Raw genomic sequence first — 26,251 nt, forward strand, 5'->3', positions numbered from 1 at the left:
CCATTGCCCTTTTGGGTGGCAGCAGAAGGTTAGGCAGGATACCTAGGGCTCCTAAAGTAGCACTAGATAACTGTTTAGGCACTTGAATTGCCCTGGAACAGGCAAATAGGTGCCTAATTCCAAAATCTTTCAGTTATTCACTGTACGGAGTTGTTTTCTTTTTTTTTCTTTCTTTTTTTTTTTTTTTTTTCTTGTCAAAATAAGTTGGACAAATTCTGCATTGATTTACGATGATTTATATATTTAAATACACAGGAAAAGAAAGATAGCTCAAGAATGTAAATTGGAGCAGATTTCCTTGGCAAAGTAACTAAAATAAAATACGAAGTTCTGTGCTTAGCTGTGCAGTATACAAGCAGGGGGAGGCTGCATATTTTGATTAAGGTACTGCAGAGTTATATCTGGGAGCAGGTTTGATCGAATTACAAAAAAAAAACAAACCAAAACAAACAAAAAACAGCAACAAAAAACTAAGCTTTAAAAATTATCCTCCCAACAAACTGGGTTTTCAGGCTTTAAATCTGTTTCTTTCCTGTTATGGCTTGGCATTTAGGGTAAATTACCTCAGCACCATAAAGCTGTATACATAGTTGCTAATAGGTAAATGCAGGTACTTCTGCACTGTTTCCCTGTTCTGAAAATCCTGGAGTGGTATTTTATGGAAACATTTCAGTTTGTTTATGCTTTATGTGTGTCTGTTTGCTGGTGCATCTGAGATAATAAATAAAATTGAAATTTGTACTCTTGACCTCTGTACAAGACCATTATCATGCTACTGTGAGTAAATTACTTCTTGTTCAGGAGCACTGCAAAAAGACACTGCATTATTTGAATCCCAGGGGTTCCATCAAAGCATAACTTTGAAGGGATTTGAGGGATTGACAAGTCTTATGCTGTCTAATATTTTGAGGACAAAGAGGTAACTTGGAACTTTGCTGCATTAGTTTTGTGTTTTTTTTTTAATAGTTGAAAAGGGCCTTATTCTCATCCACTTTTTATAAACATTTTTGGCATTAATCCATTGAATTGAAGGAGTGAAACGCTTGGTATCTTATATTGTTTAGTCTGGTGTGTTATCCCAAGCCAGGCACTCTGCAGTATTGATCGCTGTGTCTGTTCTTGCTTTGAAATGTTTCAGACCAAGGGACTTTTATCATTCTTCCAGGACTGGGGCTACTATTTCATCTCATAGGTTTCACTGACAGAAAGTTTTTCCTGGTAATCCTGATAGCTCTCTTCTCTGGCTTTGTGGTAAGTGACTCCATTATTCTTTGAAATATATGGGTGATCAGTGGACATTTTCAAAAGATTCCCTTCCAAATTGAAAGACAAAGAGAATTTTAAGCAATATGGAGGATAGATGCTGGACAGAAAGAATGTATCAATCTGATGTACTTTCTGATAGAAACGTTTCTGAAGCCTGCAACATACGTCTCAGTTACAGTGATGGATATTACTCTTGAGAGACTGAGATTTGCTTTTCTAGAGACCTAAGCTTGTTTGTTATTTCATTGTTAAGGTAGTGACAGTGGAATTTCTAAAAAGTAAAATTGAAAATCTGTCTTCAGAGTAAACATATGAATCCTTCCATCCTTTCAAACCTCTGCTACTTTTTGTTGCGTTTGTATCTGTTATTTATTTTTTCACACATAGTATCTAAAGGGGGTGGGGAGGAAGAGTGGGCTATGAAAAAGAAGGGGGCAGACTTCAGCAGAATGTGTTGTAACAGAACAAGAGGAAATGGTTTCAAGCAAAAGGAGGGGAGACTTAGGCTGGATAGAAGAAACAGTTTTTTTACAATAAGGGTAGCGAGGCACTGGCACAGGTTGCCCAGATATGTGGTGGAAGCACCTGTCCTTGGAGATATTCAAGGTCAGGCTGGATGGGGCTGTGAGCACCTGTTCTAGTGTAGGTATCCCTGTTCATTGCAGGGGAGTTGGATCAAATGACCTTTAAAGGTTCCTTCCAACTCAAACAATTCTATGATTCCATGAAAAGCCAGTGCTGTACACATCTGGGTCTTTGCTGTGAATAATGAGTCAATTATCACTTAGCCAAGGGGGGGAGGCTGAGCGAGCCTCTCACTGGCTTGAATGTGACCTGTTTTGCTTTCCATTCTCTTTCAAGAGTAAGGACAGAAATGGCTGGAATTCAGAATACTGTCAAAGGAATAAAGCTGAGATATTTCTCTGCAAATTGCCAGTTTCTTTAGATTTAGCAAAATTTGTGTTGTTTCAAATATATTTTTCAAGATAATAACTTACTGCTCTCAAAGAGGCTGTTGTGTGATGTGTGTGTTGAGAAACTACAGGTATCAGTAGTCATCTGAAGAGTGGATCTCATCTGCCCTGAGGCACACTGTGCAACATTATGTTTGATTCTCCCACCCCCCTGCCTGTTCTTGTGACATAGCCTTATTATGCACATGGGTGCATAGCTGATACTTCTACTGAGGAAGCATGTAACAATTTATTTGTTTTTTTTTCTTGTCCTTGTAGTTTTTTTTCCCCTTGCAGTCATTAATCTAGAATCACATTGCAGTTGTGAATGTTGCATCAAAGATAATACTTGATGTTATGTAACTCAGCAATGCTGCAGTGGTCTTAACCAAAAAAAAATGTGTCTAAGAGCAGCTTATGGCTAGTCTCTTTGGAAATTGAATACTATTCTAGCTAGTCTGAAGTAAATGAATGGTGCACAAATACTGTGAATGGCTCTTGATTTCTTGTTAGCTCACATAACCTATCAACTTTTTGTCTGTGAGAATAGCTCAGATGTCCAGAAAGCATAAAATAAGTCATAAAATAACTTTGTGGACTGCTTAATTGTAACTAATGACAACTATTTGTCCTAGGTCTTCTGATATTAAGTGATATGCTTTTATTTGGAGTATTCGGGATCTTTGGAAAAGGATTATAGCACAGAAGAATGATCACAGGGGCACCCAAGATAGACATTGGCTTATTCAAGTTCTTCACTGAAAGAGTCAGGCATTGGAACAGGCTCCCCAGGACAGTGGTCACAGCCGCAGGTTGCCAGAGTTCAAGAAGTGTCTGGACAGTGCTCTCAGATATATGGTCTGATTTTTGGGTGGTTCTGTGTAAGGCTTGATGATGCTTATGGGTTCCTTTCAACTTGGGATATTCTGTTTCTATACATAAGTTTATTCAGAGCCTACTGGCGTATGAATTATGATGTTGAACATTAAAGTTGATGGTGCCTTTTGTCTCTCTGTTAATCTTGCTGAGAAACGTATATTGCTTCCAGAAGCTTTCTTCCAGTTTTCTTACATAAAGGCCCCCGAATGTGCACAGTGAGGATACTGGCCCCTCAGTTCCTGGTGTGACACTGTGGATACACATGTTTGGCTGCATAAAGACATTAATATCCTCTTGTGGTTTGTCAGTTTTTAATATTAAACTTCTCAGTTCTTGGTATAAAAAAGGAAGTTCATCCTGTTCTACCACTGTAATAACAAAAGATTGAAGCTTTTTGAGCCGCTAATCACATTTTTCCTGTAAAGTGGGATGACAATATCTTCAAATAGTGGGTGATCACTTTAACCTGTCAAGAGTTTGAAAGAGGGTTTCTGATTTAACACAGCTTCATTTGCATGGCTTGAAAAAGAGAGTGTGTAGGAAGAAGACATTGCCCATATGTAGTGCTGTTTCCAAATATTGTTTTAGGAAAGCACTTGCTAAAAAAGCAAGGAGAAGCCAGATGTCATATCAAGAGACCTGGGATTTAGGAATTATTCAGAGGATCCATCTGTGGTTTGAGTTTTAAAACCTGTTTGCTAGGCTGTTCTGATCTGGTGCAATTTACTTTTAATGAACCTGACTCTTACAAGTAAGGACGTAAGGTTATGTCCAGAATGCCAGCCCTTTCTGTGTGTCATAGTAACTGCAGCACAGAGCTGTCTGTGGGGATTAATAAGTCTGTGGGAAAGTGGATGGCTGAATGTACTAACCCCAAGGGCATCATTAAGGCTCTCTGCAAGAATTACTTTAATGCCTATAACGTGTAATTTCGCTTTAGAAATGTACTGCAGTGTTTCTTATTCTTATAGAGTAAATCTTTCAAACTAAACCCAAGAAACTTGGTTAAAATCAGCATTTATTTTTTCATGTAGTGCAAAGTTCATCTGGTTCTCCATATTTTATAATGGATTTTTTTTTTTAATAAAAAGGCAGTTTTATTTTGGCTACAATTAGTATATTTTTAGCTACTTTGTATGCAAACAGTCAGAGTGAGTTTAGAATTCCAAACTGCCATGCAAATGCTTGTCTTGACCTCCAGTCAGCTCTCAGCTGCAGTTGCATTGTGGAGGTTCCATCTGTGATGTCATTGCTGTGTCATAATTTTGCTGGCTGTTCTGCGCTGCAGAGACCTGTCCGGTATGATGGCCAGGAGAAGCAGGAGTTGTCCTGTCCTCGCTTCTGTTGTAAATGGCATTCTTAAAGGTATGAAAGGTGTCAGAAGCTGTTGCTGACTCACTTATATTTTTGAATACTCCCTTATTTTCACTGTGGGCCCAATTAGCTGCTATTGATGTATAAAAGAAACATGAGAGAAGGTATCCCAGTCTTCTGTTGGTACAGTGTCAAAATGTTTTTCCAGTCTGACTTTCAACAAGAGAAGAATCCCCTAAAGGAACAAACCCTTCTTAAACACCTATATTTAATCTTTAATTTCAGAACCTAAACTTTTGACGACTAAATGCTGCTGGCATATGGCTGTTTATAAGCTTGATCCCAGAAACAAATTTTCTCTTGCAAAATTGTTCCTGGACAGTCAGGTTGCTAATGTAGGTTTTGAACACTGAAAGCAGCAGTACCTAAAGGTCTCAGCTCAAATGAGGTGTATTACTAAATAAAGATACAGGAGCTAGATTTGCGTTGTGATAAAGAGAGCAGTTCTTTGCTCAGCATCAAAGACAGTGTAGGAAGCCAGACCTTGAAATTTGCTTTCTCATCCTTTTAGGATTGTGCGTTTTTCTAAGCAGAAACTTTCATTGGATTATGATCTGGGGCTCTCTCTTCCTGGTGGCAAATTGCGTGCTGTCATCTGTCTACAAACTAGTAACTTTAAAGTGATAATATCGTATAGGGCCTGTCACTGTATCTCATCACACAGTCTTGGTCTGGTGGAGGTTCTGGCAGTGGTGATGTGGAAACCTGAGAGCTTTGCAGATGTTGGACCTGGGCAGACGCACAACTGGTGTCACTACCAGCTCTGGCAAATGAATTGCCAAGGCTGGCTTCTATACTGGACAACATGGATGTTTGCTCTAGTGGTTGTGGTGTTCACATGCAGGAGCATGTGTTTGGGCTATTCATCGGTGTAAACAGGGTGATACCAAGATACTGTGGTATGAAATACAAGAATTTTTGGACCAGATTATTACAGCACTCAATAAAATTCAGAGCATTTTTCTGTTCTTGGTAACCTATCAGGTATGTGAAGGTATGTAAAGTTTTTTATATACTGTAAACTTTTTCAACAGTGAATTTTTCCGTATCAAGGAATAGGTCATACTTTATGTGCTAGGAGTTCAAGCTGCATATTTAGCTTTATGATAAAGATCGCAAAGTAGATGTATATCATGCACATGGAAATTCTGAGCATAAGACGAGAAGTGAATATTTGAATAGTCAGTATAATATCTAGTGAAATTCATATGTTTTTCTTTATCTTGGATGGTGCCATTATAGTATCTGATGTAATATGATTCTCCTTACAGAAGAAGAGATGAAGATGATTCAAGGATGTAAAAAATCCTTAAGAAAATCATTTTCTGATTCTGACATCTCATATGGAAATAAACAGGATGGTTTCCCTGAAAGAAGCAAGGAAAAGCTCATGTCTGTCCTACCACAGACTCCAAACGAGAATAAGGTAATAAGTTAACATTTGTCTGTGTGGACAAGCATCAGTTTCAAAAAGATTAAAAGAAGTAAAAATAAGGGTATACTGTCTAAATGTTAGATGCTGATGGTATTATCCCATCTAAGGCAAATATTTAAAACACTACCCAAGTGTGTAATGCTTACAGAGGCACCTTCAGGGATCCCATTTGACAGTGGCATTTTCTCTACTGCAAAGCTGTCCTAATCTGACTAATAAATAAGGAGCCCCACAAAGACCATTGTTAGGCTTTCACTCAAAACTGCAGTTAATGGTAGGGTTTGGGAAAAAGGCTTGAGTGTGTGAATACCAGCATGCATACATTTACTTTGCTTGAGGATTTTAAAAAATACAGAATCCTGTTGCTTCAGCTGCCTAAAGTAAATATTAGGCAGGCCAGAAGTCTTTTTAATCTTCGGAAACCTATGAGATTAGGAATATGCAGGGACAGGAAAACCGCATACATCATCTGGAGAGAGCAAGATGAAAATCTGAATCTACTTCTTAAGAACTTGTACCCTCCTGCATGAATAACAAAAAATAAAGCTGCAATCTTGCCTGTAATAGATTCATTAAGCTTCTTATTACAAATGAAGTAGCAGGTCGTTTTGTGCAATGCACACAGCAACACGCTTCAATGGCTTCAAATGATGGCACTGCTGGGCCTCAGTCAAAGAGAAAAAGCTGTCATTTTTCTCCCTACTAACACATGCCTTTGAGGTAGAATCAAGCAAGGCTTTTAAAACAGTCACATTCTATCAGCTGATTGTATAACAAAAATGACAAAAATCTTTTTGCCACTGATCTTATGAAGAGTATGGATGCTTCATTGGTATAGATGGCCTTTGGGTCTCTTGCTTTAGCCACTTTGAATTGTTTTTCCACCCTGTAGAGCGACGTGCAGCTTCCATTAGCCTTTATGTTAAGGAAGATCTTAATACTGGTCTTTGTTGCTACAGAAAAAAAAGTTTCAGCCATGACGCCACATTTTTGTCACATGAACAGTTTTAGAAACAATACAGTAGTAGTAGAATGCATCAGAAAAGCTGCTAGAATAGTAATGGGAGGAGTCTTTAATACATTAAGTTGGGCACAGTAGCCTTTAAACTTCCTGTGAGGAAAGAAGGGAAAGAACTGCATTTGTAAACAATATTTCTATTCCAAATGTTGCTTTTTTGGCATAGTGTGATTACTTATACTAAATCAGTCTGGTTCCATGTAGAATTTCAAAGGATTACCTACATGCATTCTATTTGCAGCAGCACAGCATTCACTTTATACAACTTTTAATCACTGTCAAGAATCTGTGTGTGTAAATCAGTAGGGGTGTAAATGAGCTGGACTATTGCTTTGGTTCTGTTTCATGCATATTTCTGCATGTCTATCTACAGATGGTTATAAATGAGAGCTGGAAATCTGGTGACTCTGATGGAAATGGCCTCTGTCTATCTGAAAGAGCTCAGGTGAGGTTTCCTTTGATTTTCTTCAAAGTGGAGATTATGAGTTGAACGTCACTGAATTTTGCTTTATGTATAAACAAAGCATTTGCAGTTTGTCATTGTATTTCTTTCACATCTATGGGAAAGAAGAATGAGATCATCATCCTCCACATTTCTTTTCCAAGTGTTAATGAGCATGTGCTATTAAAATATAAAGGTTGTGTAACACAATAGTGCCAAATCAGTTTGTAAAAAATGATCAAAGAGCATCCCTGATTACTGCACAGATACACAGAAGGCTCTATTGAGTATAGTAAATAAATCCTTTGTTGTAACACTATTTACAGATGGGCTGGGAAAGCTCTTTGACTCTCATATTTGCATCTATTCAGAGTGCTGCCTTGAATATGAAGCAACTCTTGTGATACTTGTTCTATAGTGTGGACTGTTTTCAGCAGATATCAGCCTGATAAAAGCAGTAGTGATACGTCCCAGCTGAAGTATTAAAATTTACACAATCCTTAGCTTTTTCATTTTCCATTCAGTTCAATATTAATATCAAATATAGAAAGATGAAGTTTACAGTTTAAGCTGTGCCTGTGTCACGTGTTGTGCCTTTGCAAATCCACAGAGTAGCTTTTTTTTCTTTGAAAATACTTGACTTCTCCATCTTCCTACCAAGATTTTGAAAAGGTTGCTCTTCAGCTTGAGCTTCTTTCGCTGTAGTTGGTATGCAACAGCTGCAGCAGCAATCCTGTGCAGAAATCCTTCTACACTTAGAAGTTTTTCCTTTGTGTTTTACATTGAAAAAAAAATCATATTCTTTCTTGGAAAAATACAGAGGAGAATTGAGATGACAAAGAAGACAACTTAATACTTTTCTGCTTTTTTGTAGTTTGTACTGAAAGGAATGGAATTTGATCTGTTTTTCACTTTATTTTTTTTTTTTTCACTGCAGGTGGACCATTACTTAGAAACATACATAGATGGAGAGCCATGCAATGGTACGTTTTATCCATCTTCATATTCACAATCAGATTCTGTCTTTGGATCCATGTGTACAGATATTACTTTTCATTCTTTTTTAGTGACTCTGAAACATTGTTTAGCAGAACAGTTTATCTCTTAAAAATTTTATTTTTCCTCCATTCTTCTATTGCTAGAAAATTTTCCTAATTGCCCGTATGCCCCAGACTAATGAATTTATGTCCACACTCTAAGATGAGATAGTAAGTTACCTGTTAGGCACTGATTTTTTTTCAGGGTTTTTCAACTTTCTGTGGCAACTTTCTCATTTTTCTCTTCCTCTGTTTTGTATAGAAATTATTTTAATTAGAAAGTGTAACCCACAAAGTAAATCGGGTGCTAAAAGAGAATCCTATGAAGTGGAAATATTTAATGAAAATGTTTTCCCTACTCATTATAGTGATTTCATCCTGGGCTTAAAATGAATAAGAATTATCTTTAATACATGGTGTACTTCTTTGAGCATTCAAACTATGAGCATTTTGAATTGTTTTGAATTTCTCCATTATGAGTATAAAAAATTCAACTCTCCTGCCACTGAAAAGTATATAGAAATATTGTGCCTGCAGTTGTTTGTCTATTACAGGTACTTGTGCGGTCTTTGTTTCTACCAAAATGGAACACCTTGTGGTGATTTTCCTCATCTATACTTGTGACTGCACAAAGAAACCAAGCCATACAGTTTAAGAGTTTTGCATAAAGTCACTGGAAGAAGCTGTGACAGAGCAGACTTTGGTCCTTAGTTGTTACTGGTTAATTAGTCTGTCTAATCCATTAACTATTTGATTAGTCCTTTCTGTATGTGCAGAGTACTTATGAAGTCAGAGGGCTTACGGGCTTGGAATTGATGAATATTTAGAGCTTGGTTGTAACTCACAAGAAAACAATAAACCAGCCTAAGTCAGTTTTTTAACAATCTTTCTTTGAACTGGGCATAGTAGAAAGGGCAGAGTGAGATTGCTGTCCTGTGTCAGGTACAGAAATGGAAAAGTTCTTTTCTGTGCATTGTTCTTCTCATTTTTCCCCCTTTTAGGACATTGTTCTCATTGTTCTGTGTTTATCTTCAATTATCATAATATCTATTAAAACTGGGACTCACTGGTGGAAGCCTTAATTTACATTTCACTAATGAAATAAGACTGGTCTATATCTAGTTTAGGAGAAGTATCATCAGATATCTCTGGTTCAAAAGAAGCCACAAACTGGAAGATGAGAAATAAGCTTAACAGTACAAGCTGGGCAGTGATGAAAAAGAACTGACAGAACTTGGGGTCCACTTTCTGGACCATTGCAGACATTGTCTGTCCACAGGCCTTTCAGTGTGCAAGAGTAAATGCTAATCACATACATTTAGAAACCTCCTAGTAAAACATGCTGCATTTGAACAAGATGAAAATTACAGAAATGATCATCTGCTTGTGCTGTCTGAATATAACTTCATGCAAGCTAACTTGGGAAAGTTTTTCAGTTATGGCTTTTAATGGTAACCATAAACAATAATAAAAACTATTATGCCACCACTACTGTAGATTATCACTATGCTAACTACTAGTTTGTTTTTTTTCTACTTGACATTTGATTGATTTCAATATTTGCTCTCCTCAACTCCTCCCACAAGATAGCCCTCACTGCACAAACTGCTTTGCTGCAGAAAGTGGCTGCATCAATTCCTCAGCAATCAAGAGTGCTGACTAATGACATGAAGTATTTAGATTATATTTTATAACATTGCAATACTGCACAGTCAGAAGCTAATTATTCTGTCTCTGCTCTGTAAGGAAAGTAAACAGCAACCAAACTCAGAAATGCATAGCCTTGTTCTTGCCCAAGGCTTCAATGGAGGATGGTTGTTCAAGTCAAAAATAAACCCCCAACAAAACTACAAAAAGAACCCCTTCACTCCTAAGTCATGATGCAGAAAATAGGCCTCATAGCTAGATAGTTCTCTTATACATTAAAATCCACATTTCTTCATGAAGAGAGATTAATAATCTCATTTCTAGAAATAGAAATATAGATATTTCTAGAAATATAAATATTTCTATTTCTAGCAACAACATGCAAAATAAAATATAAAATGGTTTACCTTAATGACTATAAAATATCACTAATGGCCACTTTAATAAAGGATTGATTGTAAAGGGCTCTAATTAATTTATAAGTAAGGCAAAGTGTGAATCAAATTTGAAAGGCATTCTGTTGCTGATCTCTTTAAATGCTGCCACCCCTGCGTCAGACAAATGAGTTCATACTGGCAGAACAAGCCAGGACACCCAATGAAAAATATACCTTGCTAATATAATTACAGCAAGCTTTTATCTCTGCTTGATATTGGCAACTGTTCAGCATCTCTGTACTTCGTTTAACTTTAAGGGCAGATAATTTAGCTGAGTTAGCAATTGCACATTAATGCAATAAATATTCACACTTATGGAGAAGTGGCTCAAGGCTGAAGGTGTGAAAAGCATGGTAGAAAATACATGTTAAAACAGCCAGGTGCCTTCTGGAGGATGTTCTGTGAGAATCACTTTGTGCTTGCAGCCCAGAAGGTCAACTGTATCCGGGTTGCATCAAGAGAAGCATGACCAGCAGGTTGAGGGAGGTGGCTCTTCCTCTCTACTCTGTGAGGGTGGTGAGACTCTGGCACAGGTTGCCCAGAGAGGTTATGGATGCCCCCTCCCTGGAAGCATTCAAGGCCAGGGTGGAGGGGCTGTGAGCAACCTGGTCAAGAGGGAGGTGTCCCTGCCTGCAGCAGGGGGCTGGAACTACATGGTCTTAAAGGTCCCTTCCAACTCAAACCATTCTGTGATTCTATGAATCATTCTGCTTTATTTTGTTTATTATTTTACTAAGTCCGGTATCTTTTACAGTGTGAACACAGCTGCTTCTAATGAGAGAAACAGCCCATAGATTTAGTCAGTATGCAAATTCACTGTAGCTGTTTTCATTAGACAGCACTGGGCTGCAAGCCTGAAAGCAAGGCAGTACTTTTTCATTGTGAATCTTTGGCTCAGCAAACCAGAATTGGCAAAGGAAAATTGCTGCCCTAAACCATAGCTTTAAACCATAGCGTAGTGACAGCATGCGTATGGTGGACTGCTTAATTGCTTTTTCTCATTGAATTTAATCTGTAAGTAGCTTAAGGCAACAATAGAAATAATGAGGCTTTCTCCAAGGACAGATGGAGAATGCCTAGTACCTGTGTTTTGGCAACAAAATTCCTTTCCAGAATGGGTGACAAATCACTTGCTGTAGGGCTCAAAGGATACTTGGGTAATAATAGTAGATAGTATTTATACAAAATGCTAAATATGTGAGAAGCATGTCTAGGGACCTTGAGTATAGCCTTCTTTAAATACAGGAGTATATTAAAAAAGAGCTGATTAAATGTGTGAGTAAGGATACACAGATTGGGCTTAGAATGCTGAGATGCAGCATACTTGTCTTTTCATGGTCCACATTTTCTGCTGCCCCAAAGAAAATAAGGAGAACCCGAATGACTGATTATTTAACTTAACAGTTCTCTATGCAATATTTAGCAATATTTTATTTTCCATAATCTATGCCTTCCCATTTATATTTTGAAAAAAAAAAATCATCTTCAGGAACAGGATTCAGAGTTCTGTGGACGTTTTTTTTTTAAGTATTGGGCTCCACCCAAACTACGAACCTGTTTCTTTTTATCTCCTCTACTCTCTGCAACCCACTTAACACTGCCTCAGGATGACTTCACACTAGACAGCTCTTTGGGGCTAACAGCCTGAAGCCTGAGAATGAGAGGAGCCAAAATTTAGCTTTTAAGGTTTTTTTTTTTTTGTTAGCATTACTTTCCTCTTCAGCTTCCCATCAACAGAATTTTTGCCAAATGTAGTGTCAAAAGTGGTAAAGCCTGCAGTGGCCTATCTATAGCTGTGCATCACTTGGCTCAGTAAAGATAGATAACTGCATACTTGTTCATTCCTGAGGGTTCAGATCAGTTTTCTGCCAACAGATTATTTTTTTTCCTATACTTATAATTAACATCAGTGGTACAAACTGAATCTAAAAAAAAGCAATTTAGTGGTCTTTGCAAATTTAGTTAGTAATCACTTTCTCTGAGCCTGTCACGTGGAGTAAAAGAGCTAAAGAAGATTTTCTCAGCTTCCAAATCTGTTCTGCTAAACTTCACTGGACTTGAGCAAAATTGTAGAAGCGCACTGCCATATTATCCAAGAAGATGATTCTTCAGTGTCTTCTCATATTTTTGATTTCACTGCCTTCTCAATTATCTCTATATACAGTGCCATTGGCAATATCCATGGCATTCCTGTTGCTAATTAATCACCTCCATACAGAACATAATTAGCAGCTTAATTAGGATCATCATCCACTAGTGCTGTAACAGCAACCTAAATCAGCTGTGAGGTACTGGCTAGAACTTACAATAGCCTACAGTTCCTTTGGGAGCTCCCATTGAGAAGGAGTACTGTCAAAACTCTCTAATTTTTCTCTCTGAAGGAGTTTCTTGATTAAACATTATCAGGGAAAGCAGCATTTACCGATTAGACTTGCATATGCTGTCATGCAGCCAGGATAGAGAGACAAAGCTCATTTCTGGCATGTCTACTGGCAAACAAAGGTTGATTACCACATTCTTACGGGGTGATTGAAGGAAATTTGAAACACTGTTTGCATTACTAACGAGCCTTAAAAAATTGGAATTGACATTCTGAGTATGACAAGCACTTCTTGCTAAAAGCAAAAATAAATTTCCTTCTGTTGTCCCAATTTTTAAGAGATGTCTTCTTGAGCCACTGCCAGGCAGTTACATAAATGTTTCTTCTTCATCTTCTCTCCACAGATTGGTCTGTTGTGAGGAAAAAGCTGCTCTTAGTACTAAAATAATGGACGTTACCTCAGGAGGTGATATAAACCTCTTGGTGTCCAGGCTTTCCTCTCTTCAGGGAGGGTGTATGTTTGGGGTGCAAGTTTGAAACAATAGCAGAAGTTGCCATTGCCTTTAAATAAGCATTCACATCTCACTTCTGTCCTACAAATAATTTTGACACCGGTTATGAAAGAATGAAAAAAGTAGTTCCAGAGTATGTGTAGCCATAGTGCATTTTCAGAAAGCTTTCTCATATAACTGATGGAGAATAAGATCAGATACTATACTGAGGACAAGGACTGAAAGCACATAGATGACTGGAGATAGGTATAAGCAACCAAGAGAGTAGAGGTGAAAATTGAAAACCACTTATTTGTGAATCATGAAGCAAAACACATAAGTCTGGGAATGAGATACCAGAGGGAATAGATTCAGCTCTTTATTAAAGAATGTTCTACTTTACAAGTCCAAAGTGGATAGTCCTGCTGGCTTTGAAAAAATATAGAGATGCTAGAAGAAAAAATAAATGAAGAATTTCATTATGTAACTTTCAAGAATGCCTAGCTAGGAAATCATTATTTTCAAATGTGGCTTTACAGGAAGATAAGAGGTCTGTAACCACTCTGCTCTGATGAAAGCATGCAGGTAGAGATAAACAGCCACTTCTTCCTTTTCACTCTGCATCTATCTACCCTCTTATTGGTTCCATTAATTAACATTTGAACAACACTTTGAAAGTTTCCGAGATTTCAAGAGAAAAATAAGCTACAAATATCTGTTATGAAGCTGTAAAGAAATTTGTGCACCAGGCAGAAAAAAGAGTAGATTGATTTACATAATCCTTCAACTAAATTGCAAGACATATGGTTTCCTTAAGTTTCTTCATATGAAAGCATTATGGAGACAAGATGGATGCATCTGCGCTGTAGCAGAGTTGAGATTGGTTGATGTTAAAAGATACTTGTAAACCAAAGGCATATCATTCTGAGCTGTCACAGAAATCAAACCCACCATTCCTAGTACGAACATTTTCCTTAAGTGTGGAATGGAGAAGTGATTCAGAAAGTCTGTAGACTTGTGAACTGTGGTCCAAATGCTGCCAGCATAGAAAGGTTGCGTGTTCCAGATACGTGTAATTCCTCTTAAATGCCTCTCATTGGAAAGTTCAGGGATGGGCAAACATCCATTAAATATCCTTGGACAAGAGTCAACTGGCATCATAATGGGAAATATTATTACTTCTATCAGGTATTGCTTACTTAACACCTCAGGAGATTAATACTAAGACAGATACTTGTAAAGATTCCTTATGCCCAATGTAGAGATGGTGAAACTCTAGGAAAAGAGAATTGAAATAAACTGCCCAGCTAATCAATAGCAAGACTAGAATTCAATCTGTTATTTGTAAGTCTGCTCAGGATTTTCCTTCGTCTTTATGAAACACATAAATCTAATACCAAATTTTCTCTGAGTTTGGGCATGTCTAGCTGCAGAATTTCTATGCTGTATTCTCAAGAAAGAAGAGCTAACCATCTATTTAACTTTGATTTTTCCTTAGTATAGTATACTTTATTATCTAGATTTTAGCTTAGGATTGCATGGATCTGTTCTCAAGGTAACTGCCTAATATTATGCAACAGTCAGTATTCTACACTTACAACTAAAAAACCTCTGTCTGCATTTAAGCACTATGAGATTTTACACGTGATTTTGCTAAACTCACACATAAAATAGAAGGCTAACGTCCATTATTTTTTATTCAGCAGGGTCATTTGTTCTTCCAGGAGAGGTGGAAGAGATAGGGACTTGCTCTCCACTTCCTTTAGAAAAGTCTTTTCAGCAGAAGCTCAAAATCTCCTCAGTTCAAGAGCCACTGGACAACAAAGCAGAAGAGGTATAAGGCCATATTTTTCTTTCTTTTTTTTTTTTTTTCCCAACCTCTTGGCTTACAATGTTATTTCCACAAGGACAGAGAGATTGTGAGAAGCTTCTGTGAGTTAAAAAAATCATATTATTAATTTTTGAATTAAAAACATATTCTTAAACACATTAAGAATTGGGATAAATGATTGAATACAAAAATGTTGTTTTGTTATTATATTATCTTGCATTTTCAAAAGGTAGACTTCAAGGCTCCAAAATGTATGTGGGCTTTTTAATATTTAATTTAATTTAATATAAAATTGGTTTAACTAAAAAAATATTCAAGTAAACTCTTGCACTTTCTGACCTTATAACAAATGGGAACTTACGAAGAGTGATGTGCCATTCAATATTCCAGTGATCACATGATCTTAAAATAATATTCAGTTCTCACTGAGCTGAATATAGGAACCATTTTTTTGCAACAAAGAGGTAGTGAATGATCACTTCAGTGTGACACTGAAAATGGTTTTAGAATATACTGTGATCAGAATTGGGATTTATTCTTTTGGGAATAAGTGGTAGTATGATGCTGTATGATGCTGCTGAGGATTTGTATTGTCTACAACGGGTGTGGACAGCTTTGTGTTATGGAATCTCAGTCTTTTAATCAGACACAATCAATACGTGCTTTAATTTAGAATTGCCGTTTTCCTTCAGAATTTCAGACCTTTTCAAAGTAGAACAGAAGGTGTGGATTGCTCACAGGCTTATTCTAAGTCATTTAGCTTCCTATCCAAACAGTCATTGTGAGCATTAGCTTTTGGGGATGTTTCTATTGAAAATTTTTTTCCATAGCTCTTTTCCCTTGCCTGATTGTGGTAATAGAAGCTGAAGTTAGCTTCTGGCTAAAATGGGGCAGTTTTGATATCATATGTTTATTGATATCCTATGAGGTTTAAACCATAAGCCATAATGATATGTGACCAGTGAAGGATTGATGTTATGGCAGTGTGCATAGTGCCTCCTTTCACGAGTTGAATTGTGTTTGGTTCTTTGCAATAAACTCTTCACTGTAAGGAACAGGTCTGCTTTGTGAGAAAGTAATAATGTTCTAAAATGACCTTTCCAGCTCTAGTGCATTCCACTCTGTGAATAAAAATATTTGCACTTTTCCCTAAGGACTGATGTAATTCACAGTTTTTTGCCTAAAGAAATATCCATTGGCACACAAAAACCCTTAGTATGAGGTTTTATAGTTTGCTCATTTGATAACTTCTGTGTAAAATCAAAGAAGGGGGGTTGTTGCAGTATTCGTAAATGATTGTATGTGACTGTAACATAGTTCATGAAAAGTAACTGAAGATTCCACTGCATGCAGCATTCACTTCAATTTCAGAAAAAGGTGGATTTTGAAAGGGAAATAGAGTATTATTACATTAATGCTTCTTTTTCACAAGTGTTCAGTTGGTACTGGACAACACAATTCTCAAAATGAAGACAGCATTTTCCCTAGATTATGTGTATTTTAGTGCCTTCACTTAAGTATCAGAAGTGTGGCCTGATTTTTAGAACTGTCAAGACTGAACAGTTCTATTTTAAAATCCCTCAGTGCTTTAAATTGTCATTGCTGTGAAAATTAAGTCTTGCTTTGCTTTTTGACAGGACTGCTTAAGAAGAAAGATTTACCCTGGCAACATTTTGAAATGACTGTTTTCTGTCCAACAAAGCAACTCTGCTAGGGAAAGGCAACAGAATGTGGTTTCCTATTTGGTTTTCACAGGATATAATGGAAAGCCATTTCCTATGAAAAATAAACAATCTTATTTCAGTGTAGGAGGAGAATTTCTTTGCTGTGGACCTATTTGTGAGAGACTTCAGTGGAATTTATTGCTAGGGAAAGTTTTGTGTACAAAGAGAAGTTCTGTTAAAAGCCAGCACAGAGTTTGGCTAATTACTAAAGAACAGCTTAGTGAGTGACACAAGAAATTATTTGTACTGGCCAGCAATTTTGCTGGTTTTAGAAATGTGTTATATATTCAATATATTAAATACACGTATATTCTCAAACTTTATTATATGCAGCTCAACAACACAGACCAATCCAAAGTGAAGTAGCAGAAACCGCATTCACTCCATGATTGAAGTACATTAGACAGAACATTTACTTCCTCTGCCCCGATATTTTTTCTCTCCTTTATCTCTACATAGTATATTTATTTCATATTTTTAAATTAACTCTATGTATTAATATCTAGGTTTTTATTTGTTCTTATCTTCCATTTGCGTATATTTGACTTCAGTTGAATGCATATTTTTCATGCTCTCGCTGTTCACATGCATTCAAAGTAGGATTCATCTCACCTAACTTGAGCTCTGCTTTTAGCCTAATTTAGTGCTGTCGTCAGGAAGAAGAGATGAGTACATCCAGAAAGTGATTTATCCCACTTGCTGTCAGTATTTGTCCTAAGATGTAATATATCTGTTTGATATCAGAGGCTGACTGTCAGGCTGGTTCTTTGTTGGCTACTTTAACCTAAAAATTTAACTCTTCTATGGCTGAGATTAGGAAAGATGAATTCAACCTTTCTGTTCTCCACTGTTAGCATTTAGTTTAAGAATTTCAAGAAGTATTTTGGCCATTCAAAAAAGTATTTACTGTGCCTCTTTTTATCATTTTAGCTGTGTGATGACAGCATCTAAAACCTGAAGTGCAGGTCCCACTGACTTCCTGTAATTTGAGATTTTACTGATAGGCCTCAAGACCGAGAAAGAACATTAAGACAGGATTGACTAAGTGAAAGAAGATGGAAGAGTTGTATCGTTTTAGAGGCCAGTAAAGACAGAGATTGAGCAAGTTGTCTGGGATGATGAAGCAGTAGTGGAAAATAGACCGTGATGTATTGTCCAGTGGCCCTAACTCAAGAGTTTTTTTGGTGTTGCCCTAAATCCTCCAGTACATACTAAGTTTCTATGAGATAATGGCATATATACCTTCTTCCCACCCCCGCCATCTTTTATTTTTCATTGTTATTGGCTTAGTAAGTTTTCCTTTGAGCATACAATGAAAACACCAGTGAGTGTATGTGCATCCTTTACATAATTTCAGCAAGTGGATTTTAGGAGTAATTACACAAAAATACAGGTATTTGGAAGGACAGGGACAAACTGTTCAGTTAACTTTAACTCCACACAGATTAATAACAATGACTGAGTTGCCAGTTATTTTTGGCTTCTGAAAGTCTCATTTTAAGGTATTTTATTTACGAAATTACTTTGTAAAGCAACCTGCAGTAAAATACTTTAGTTATTAATATGAGCATTAATTTGGACATGCGGGAACTGTAAATGAAAATTATTTTCTTCAGAGAGTAAATCAAGGGAGCAATCTTAAGCAAACTGGCAGCTTTCTAATAGAGTAGAATTCTATTCCCAGAAAGCTTTCAAAAAGTTTTCAATTAGAGGTTAAATTAGAGACCTGAAATTCATATATTTCTCTCAGCACCTCAGGCAAAAATAACATAATAATAACTTGATCAGCTCAGAGGATTTTGTGTTCTGTTGTAAAATGTCTTCCTTTTGAAACAGATCAAAATTGCAAATTGCAGTATAAAAATTTTATACTACTTATCTGTGTAGAAGGCTGAAGTGAATACCTTCTTGGAAGAAGCAGAAAAAAAGAATCCTTACTGCTCTGAGAACTTGTTTGAGAGATGAAGCACACTGATAAATACGTAATGTGAATAAACTTTTCAATGTGCAATGAATGTGTAACAAAAAAATTGGTAGCAGTGAAATCAGATATATTTTACTTTGGCGTCCATCTCCATGTTGCTTTTTGGGTTTAAGTTTTTTTAAACAAGTTTTTCCAGTATTTATCTGCATTTGCATGAAAAGTTATTGGATTGATACAAAGTTCAACACAAGGGCACAGTGAATGATTGTATGGTTTCTGTAACTACGTTAGCAGAGAAAGGATACATTTGTTCTTGTAGAATCCCTGTGAGGGTGTACTGTAACTTGAACTATTCTGAGCTTAATTACCTTGGTAATTAACGTGGTAAATTGACGTGGTAAAAAATATTGTTTCAACGAAACTAACAGAAAAAATTGTTTGCATATTACATCATATTTTAGAAATGTTTTGTATTTCCTCAAAGGAAAGATGAGTACTAATGAAATGTAATTGCTGTTACCAGTCATTAGCCAGCTCCTGGTACCCTTAACAATACAGAATTTTGGAAAGCTTTGCCTGTGGAAAAATAGAAACTGGACATAAATGTGGTGAGAAGGTCAAGGAGTTGACCTTAACAAGGTCTATCCCTAACAGGGAAGAGTACTTGTTTGCAGGCTTTGTCTTATATAAACATTTATTTCATGTGCTGTTTATAGAAGTTAATGATGGTTTACCTGAGTTAGTCTGTGGACATAAGAAAGAAAATGTCTGCATGCAAAATGAATACCTTTCTGTAAAAACTCTATTTACAAAATTCTCTTTTCTTATTTATTAATGCCAATGTCTGTGGGTCTGATTTATGTCCTCCAGCGTCCTTGAAGCCAATATCAGCCAGGTCCATGGAACAATGTAGATGATCAATAAAATTATAGAAAACTGGAAAAATATTTCTTGGTCAGTCAGACAATTTTAAAGTTTACTTAATAAGGCATCCTTTACAAGGATATTCACTGCTGTGTCTGTTGGGTGCCCTGCCACTGGAGAGGAATCCCAGTGCTGCTTCTATGATTCATTAAATGGTATGAAGTGTGTCACTGCAGCTTCTGACAGAACGTTAACAGAAATTGTGTGTGATACTGTGTCTTCTAAATTGACTGATGACCATAAGGTGCTGAATGTTCTTCCTTGCATTCAGCAAAACAAGTAAGACTATTCATAACTTCAAATACACGGGCTGCTCTGAAAGTAACGCCTCCTACTTTATTACATTGGCACGAGAAACTAGAGATGGTTGTTGGTGGTATGGCAGTAGAGACTGAACCTTCCCACCAGTATCGCACTACATGCTGTTGCTGTGTTTGACAGATGGCAGCAGAGGGGCAGGCTCATAAAATGGTGTCTGCCATGGAAATGCATATGAAGCAAAAGTGTGTCAGTGAATTTCTCTGTGCAGGAAAAATGGCACGCACTGACTTTCTCTGATACTTGCTGAACACTTGTGGAGACCAAACAGTGGATGTGAGCACAGTGGGTGGTGTTTCAGCACTGGTGACACTGACGCTGGGTCATTTTGAGCTCAGCATGCAGGTTCTTGTTTATTACTGGCAAACATGCACAGCTAATGGTGGTGACTATGTTGAAACATGTTGTTTTGTAGCTATTTGCTCTATCAAGTAGTGTTATTGTGCTTTTTGTAGCTGTTGTAGTTTCTAAGGCTATAAATAGGAAGCATTACTTATTACTGTGTACTTAAGCAGTTACTAGCTTCAGAGGGGATTCATCGAGTGTTTAAAAACAAGTTGTTTTTTAAACAGATGTTTTGCTGATTTGTTACTGAAGTACATCAGACTTTGAAACACAGAGCCCTTGAGGAGATAAGTCATCTGTCATGGTTGAAATTTCTAGATACTTTATATTAACTTCTAAAAGGATAAAGAATATTCCTGTACAGTTTGGGCAGTGAGGATGTGTCTCCTGCGTACTTCTGGAATTCATTTTATGTAACTGGTTACTATAAACCTTTTGTGCTGTGGCTCCCTGCAGTTCCTTTTCAGCATGCAGCATGCTGTAGTTATTTGTTTTCATTATTTTATTTTATAGGCAGAGAGTTTATTCTCAGGTATTTCAGTGAGAAGCAATACAGAAATGCTGAGCAATATGTCAACAGAGAAAATATTGGCAAGTGCAGTAAGGCTCTATGTTCATCGTACAAGAAATCCAAACCAACCAATTGCATATGTCTGACATGGTGAAAATTATTAGAGAATGAACATTGATTGTGTCATTTTGCATATTCCAGGCCTTTTCTTTGCCAAAACTGTGTTCTGGGCATCATTTTATGTTAGCATCAGATGAATGTGCACTGAGGTGTTGTGTGATACTAGCCCAAATTTTAAGGGTATGGAATCTGCCTTTGAAATTTAACGTGTCTGTACATAACTTGCCCATATCCCCACAGCTCTGTCTCTACAAGCAGCAGAATTGTAATAGATGTGTGCAGAGGTTTTCAGATTCCTTGCCTCAAGCAAAATTAGCTAATGATATTCATTCAGATACAGAACAGTACAAATGGGGCACATTAAATGGCTTAAATTAGGTCAAATTGAATAATTGAATTTATTCTTTTACTTAAAAACAGCTTAATCAGCTGAGAGTGCTGGAGTCGGAAAAATAGTTTAATTAAATATTAATTAGAAGTTTATATTTTGAGCTTCCTTATCATTACTTGCAGCGATATCATTTATGTGTCTGTTTTGTTCATTACAGCTACTGGGAGATGATGTTCAACCATTCTTACTTGATGAAGAATTTGATTATGACAATGTGGCACTGACCTCTAAGTTCTCTGAAGCTGAGCTGATGCCCATGTAAGAATTGTCTGAAGAGGAGAGAAGTAAAGTCCAGCAGGAGCTGAAGACTGAATCAGATGCACTCTGAATGGCATTTTGTGCAATGCTGATGAAATAGCATTCTGGAGAATAAATCTTACTTCTTGTACCCTTACTAAATGCTTTTTGTCTGCGTGGACAGTAAATGACATCCTCAGGATTTTCTTTGTTCCATCAAGGTGCCTTGGAGCCTGAGGTTGGCTTTCTCTACACCTCCTAGTCTTAGTCTGAATGAAAACACAGAATAGGAATGTAGTGCTTGCTCAAAGCCACTTGTATAGTAGCCCTTCAGCAGTGAGGAATGTTTACCATCTTTTTATATTTTGTGCATTGATTTGCTTAGGTATTCAGGTTGACTAAGAAGGTCTCTGTCAGTCCCTAAATCCAAAGGGAGTTTTGCATAGATCAGTGGCCTCACTGTTGCTCAGCTTCTTTGTTGTTTTTGATGTGGTACGAAGCAGCTGGAAGATGTCTCAAACGAGAGCTGTGAATTCCCATTTGTTAAATAAAAAAATAATAAAGTAAAATCCCTGACTGCAGTAAAGCCCACATAGCCTTTAGGCATGCTGGAATAATTGCTCCATGAAACATAAACAAGCTGGTGTGATTCAGAATAGCAGGCATGGCTACTCTCGCTTATATTTGGTACTGACTAGCCTAAAGCTAGTCCTAAAGCTGTCTTTGCTTATTTCTTTCTGTAATGTAGAGCTGAAGGAACTTTTTGCAGCTGACATGTTGGTCTATAAACTCTTTCTCTGTCACTGCAAGATTTTAAGATGTGGAGTTATACCAGTGAATAAATTTGGGGGTATATTTTTCTTTCTTCTGAGTTGCTTTAGTTCTTCTGAGACATAAATATGCCAGGTTACCGTAAACTCTTTTGAGAGAGTTGATCAAAATTGCTGTTGTGTAACTACTGACAGTTAAACTTCTAGTGCTACAAAAATCCACCCAGACAGAAAGAAACATAGTGATTTAATCCATTAAAGAAATTGGCGTTGAGAGGCTGTCAGATTTAACTTTTTTTTTGTTTCTGAGATGATTTTGGGTACCAGCTTATGGTTTATACTCGGCATCACTGAAATTCAGCAAGCTCTGGAGATTGATAGAATACAAGACTGTTTTGCTCCTTTGTCAGAAATTTCTAAGGACAAAGAATGGGATGAATGAGAAATAAATTCTGGAAGAAGTCCAAGAGTAAATCCAGGAGGAGGAAATAGAAAGCTGCTCTACAAAATTAGCAAGGTCAGCCTTTGAGGGCATCAACAGAGAATCAGGGAATGCCACTTCCTTAGCATAGTTGCTTATTGTAAATAAAGTAAATACAGTAAAGAATCTTTAGTTTAAGAAAGCTCTGTACAGTTTGTCATTTTGAAAATGAATCAACCTTAAAGATGGGCTTTCGTGAGTTCACAAAATGACTGATGATGAATTTGGCACTCTTTACATATATATTTCTAGAAAGGTATGAAGTACAAATCTATAGATAAGTTGTGTTGGAGTCCTATTGTCACTATAGTCAGTGATGACTTATCCTGGAGTTCATAATGATCTTCAGGCCAAATCAGCTCTGGAAACTAAGTGCATTTCCTATTCATTTCATTAACAATCTTTTTCTGTACATGAGGGAGACATTCAGCCATTCAGTTCCTCCTCTTGCAGGCAGATGATTCTCTTACCAAATGTTCAGAGTGCCTATTAAGCTCAATAAGTGTCATTCAGTATACTCATTATATGGTTCCATTAGATATAAAGAAACACTTTGCTGCAGAATCCCCAACAAAATGGGAACTCTGGTAACATTCATCCTAAGCAGAGAAATTAGGATAATTTACTTAAATTTACATTACTTTTTGCTCTTTTTTGCTCTTTGTTAGCAGAGACAGATATGGTAATCTCCACCACAGTGGAGATTAGCCAATGTAGGCTACCTTTTCCAAGTGTGACATATTGGCTTTATTGGATATACTGATGGTTGTTTTTGGCTTGTAACTTTTAACTGACTATCCTTCACAGAGAAGGCCTATTTTCCTTTTCTCCATTACCAAATCATCATTTTAAAAAATGTACTTGATTTACATTTTAGATTTTATACATATACATGGAGTTAGTTACCTGGATTTGTATCTATATTTCTGTGGTGTTTTGTAATCCGAATAATATGTATTTTTCCTCTTTATTATTTTAGGTATTCAGCATGGTAAGGTACACCCTCCTCTCCTGTTTATGGTTTTTCTAAACACTTTTCCAATTTTTGAAAAGCATTAAGGGTAAAAACTCACAATAGAAAAGTAAAGTGTGTGCTTCCTGGAGTCAGCTTTGTGATGATTGCAGTGGGGAGTGGGTCTGGCTTTCTAACTCAGTGAAAGAAGTGTAAAATCTCTGATGTTGGGTGAATTCACAGGAAATAAAGGCTGTGTGATGGAACTTTCTAATCCCTCTGTATTCATGATTTCACTGATGTCTGAGATGCAGCAGAAATATGCACCTATCTCAGCCAGTGACCTGATCAGCTGTGAACTTTTTGCTTATTGAGGTGTTACCAGAAAGACTGCTTCCTACTTCAGTCTTGATAGATCCTGAGTCATGAGGACGAATTCTGAGTTTTATGAGAAGTTAGTACTACTTTCACTGGGTCAGAATTCTGAAGGGTTGTTTCCTCAAATACTAATGGTCCAAGCATAGATATTAATGCTCTGAATTGCTTCTTGTGGGTGTAAAGGGAAAAGTAATTATTTGATGAGATAATGGCTTTGAAAGCATAAGATAAAAATTGAGGAAGTGAGAAGAGCTGCAGACAGATCTATCTGATTCAGACATCATTATGGTTCTAAATATATTTCTGTTAATGCACAAAGGTATCATTATATACACTTGTATATACACACAGTGCCACTGAAAGAAAATAATTTCAGTATGGAGAGTACTCACCAGATAATTCAGAACCTTTTGAAGAAGGTGGCATGGAAACAAATCCCTGCTCTTATGGAAAAGACTCTTTGATCCTTTGGCCTTGATTTTCTGCTGCTGTAAACTGGCAGGGTTCCACTGAGGCCATTTGTGTTCATGTAGCAGGCAGGATCCTGGTATTTACAGCTTTCTTAGCTGAAAGAATACAAAACCAAATCAATTGCTGATTTAACTCTACTCGATGCAAAGCAATATATACAGACCATTATCTTTATGAGAAAATATTCAAAGAGACAATGCAAACTAAATGTAAAAAAAATATTTTTAATTGTTTGGTTACTAATTTTACGCAAGTCGTGGCATTTCTCTAGTGGTGTGTGCTTAGAACATTGTTTTTGCATTGATAAAAATATCAGATACATTTTCAAGTCATGTTCAAATAGTGAAACTTGATTATATATGTAACTACGAAGCAATCCCACTTCCTTTGAAATGTTTTGCCCTCTGCATCTTGGTGAGGAGTAGAAACGGACTTAGCTTTATCTCAAACTTGTTTTAAAATGGTCTGCTGTCCTTTGTGAAAACATGTATTTTATATAAAGGAGGATTCTCTCCATCTGTAGGAGAACACTAACTTCAAATTCCTAATTATTCAGCGACTTCATGCATGTCATGATGTGGTTCAGTGGCCACACAGTATCAATGGGACACTTGGATAGCAGTCTGATTTGTATCCCGTTCTTCCCTACCCTTGGTTTTACTCAGGAGTGTAAGCACTACCTTGGGAAATAGGAAGGCAGTGACTGGGAAGGCTGAGGCAGGGGTTCGTTAGCCCTGTTTGCTTGCTGTGGCTGCGCTGAGATGTCTCACAGCCCTTCTCTGCAGGCTGCAGCTCAGCTGGGGCTCTCTCAGGCCACCCCCAGTGAGGAAACCCCCAGCAAGGGATCTCACTGGCCTCCAGTTCCCTGCACCGCAGAGCTGAGTGCTTACACTAGCTCAGGGCATTCCCACTGCGGTGTGCTTTCTTGTGGCAAGGTGTCAGTTGGTGCAGGTGGGTCTGAGGTGCAGCATGTGTCCTGGACTGTGCTGGGAGGGACAGGTCCTCCCCACACTCCTCCTGGGCGCTCCCAGGTGCTATGTTTGCCAATCCCCCTGGGAAAACGGAGCCGACAGTTTTCTCTTGGTTGAAATTGTACTGATCAAGTTCACCTCGAAAGACTGAGCATTAAGGGCTCTTTGAAAGGTGATGAGAACACTGAGTTTGTGACTGCTGGCAGTTGGAAGTGATGCATTGTATTTTGCTGGCAAGGTACTGTAAGCCAGTGGTGCAGGTGTACAAGCTGTGAAAAGCCACGGAGTTAGAACAGAGATCATTTTACTGCTTGTTTATGAGAAGTTTGCAAGAAGAAAAGCAAGTATTAGAAAGCACTGTCATTTGTATAGACAGGCTAGTTTATTTGCAATTGCAGTGCCCAACAGTTAAAATGGAAATCAATTTTAATGCCTTATGAAAATGCAGAAATATTTGTCTCATTTACAGCACTTCCAAAGAGGACAGATAATAAAATTCCCCTGATTAACAATCTGTAATTTTATGTGCTCTGTGGTGTCTAGTTCAGAACATCTATCCACATAAACATGCTTCAAAATAATAAGCAAAGATAGATCTGAACAA

At 37.3% G+C, this 26,251-nt stretch overlaps 1 protein-coding gene across 1 annotated transcript in view; it reads left to right on the forward strand.

Annotated features, from left to right (window-relative positions):
* The window catches only part of LOC122180213 (intraflagellar transport associated protein), a 41,283-nt gene extending 17,190 nt beyond the window's left edge, over positions 1 to 24,093 (forward strand). The window contains exons 3-7 of the mRNA XM_042871751.1: positions 5,744 to 5,898; positions 7,299 to 7,370; positions 8,305 to 8,350; positions 15,003 to 15,133; positions 21,545 to 24,093. Of these exons, the coding sequence (XP_042727685.1) occupies positions 5,744 to 5,898; positions 7,299 to 7,370; positions 8,305 to 8,350; positions 15,003 to 15,133; positions 21,545 to 21,649 (509 nt within the window). The 3' untranslated portion in view covers positions 21,650 to 24,093. The remainder of the gene's footprint in view (positions 1 to 5,743; positions 5,899 to 7,298; positions 7,371 to 8,304; positions 8,351 to 15,002; positions 15,134 to 21,544) is intronic.
* The last annotated feature ends 2,158 nt before the right edge of the window (positions 24,094 to 26,251 follow it).

This window comes from Lagopus leucura, unplaced genomic scaffold (genome assembly GCF_019238085.1).
Source record: "Lagopus leucura isolate 7727_CA_CO unplaced genomic scaffold, USGS_WTPT01 Super-Scaffold_1, whole genome shotgun sequence".
NCBI classification, from domain to species: Eukaryota; Metazoa; Chordata; class Aves; order Galliformes; family Phasianidae; genus Lagopus; species Lagopus leucura.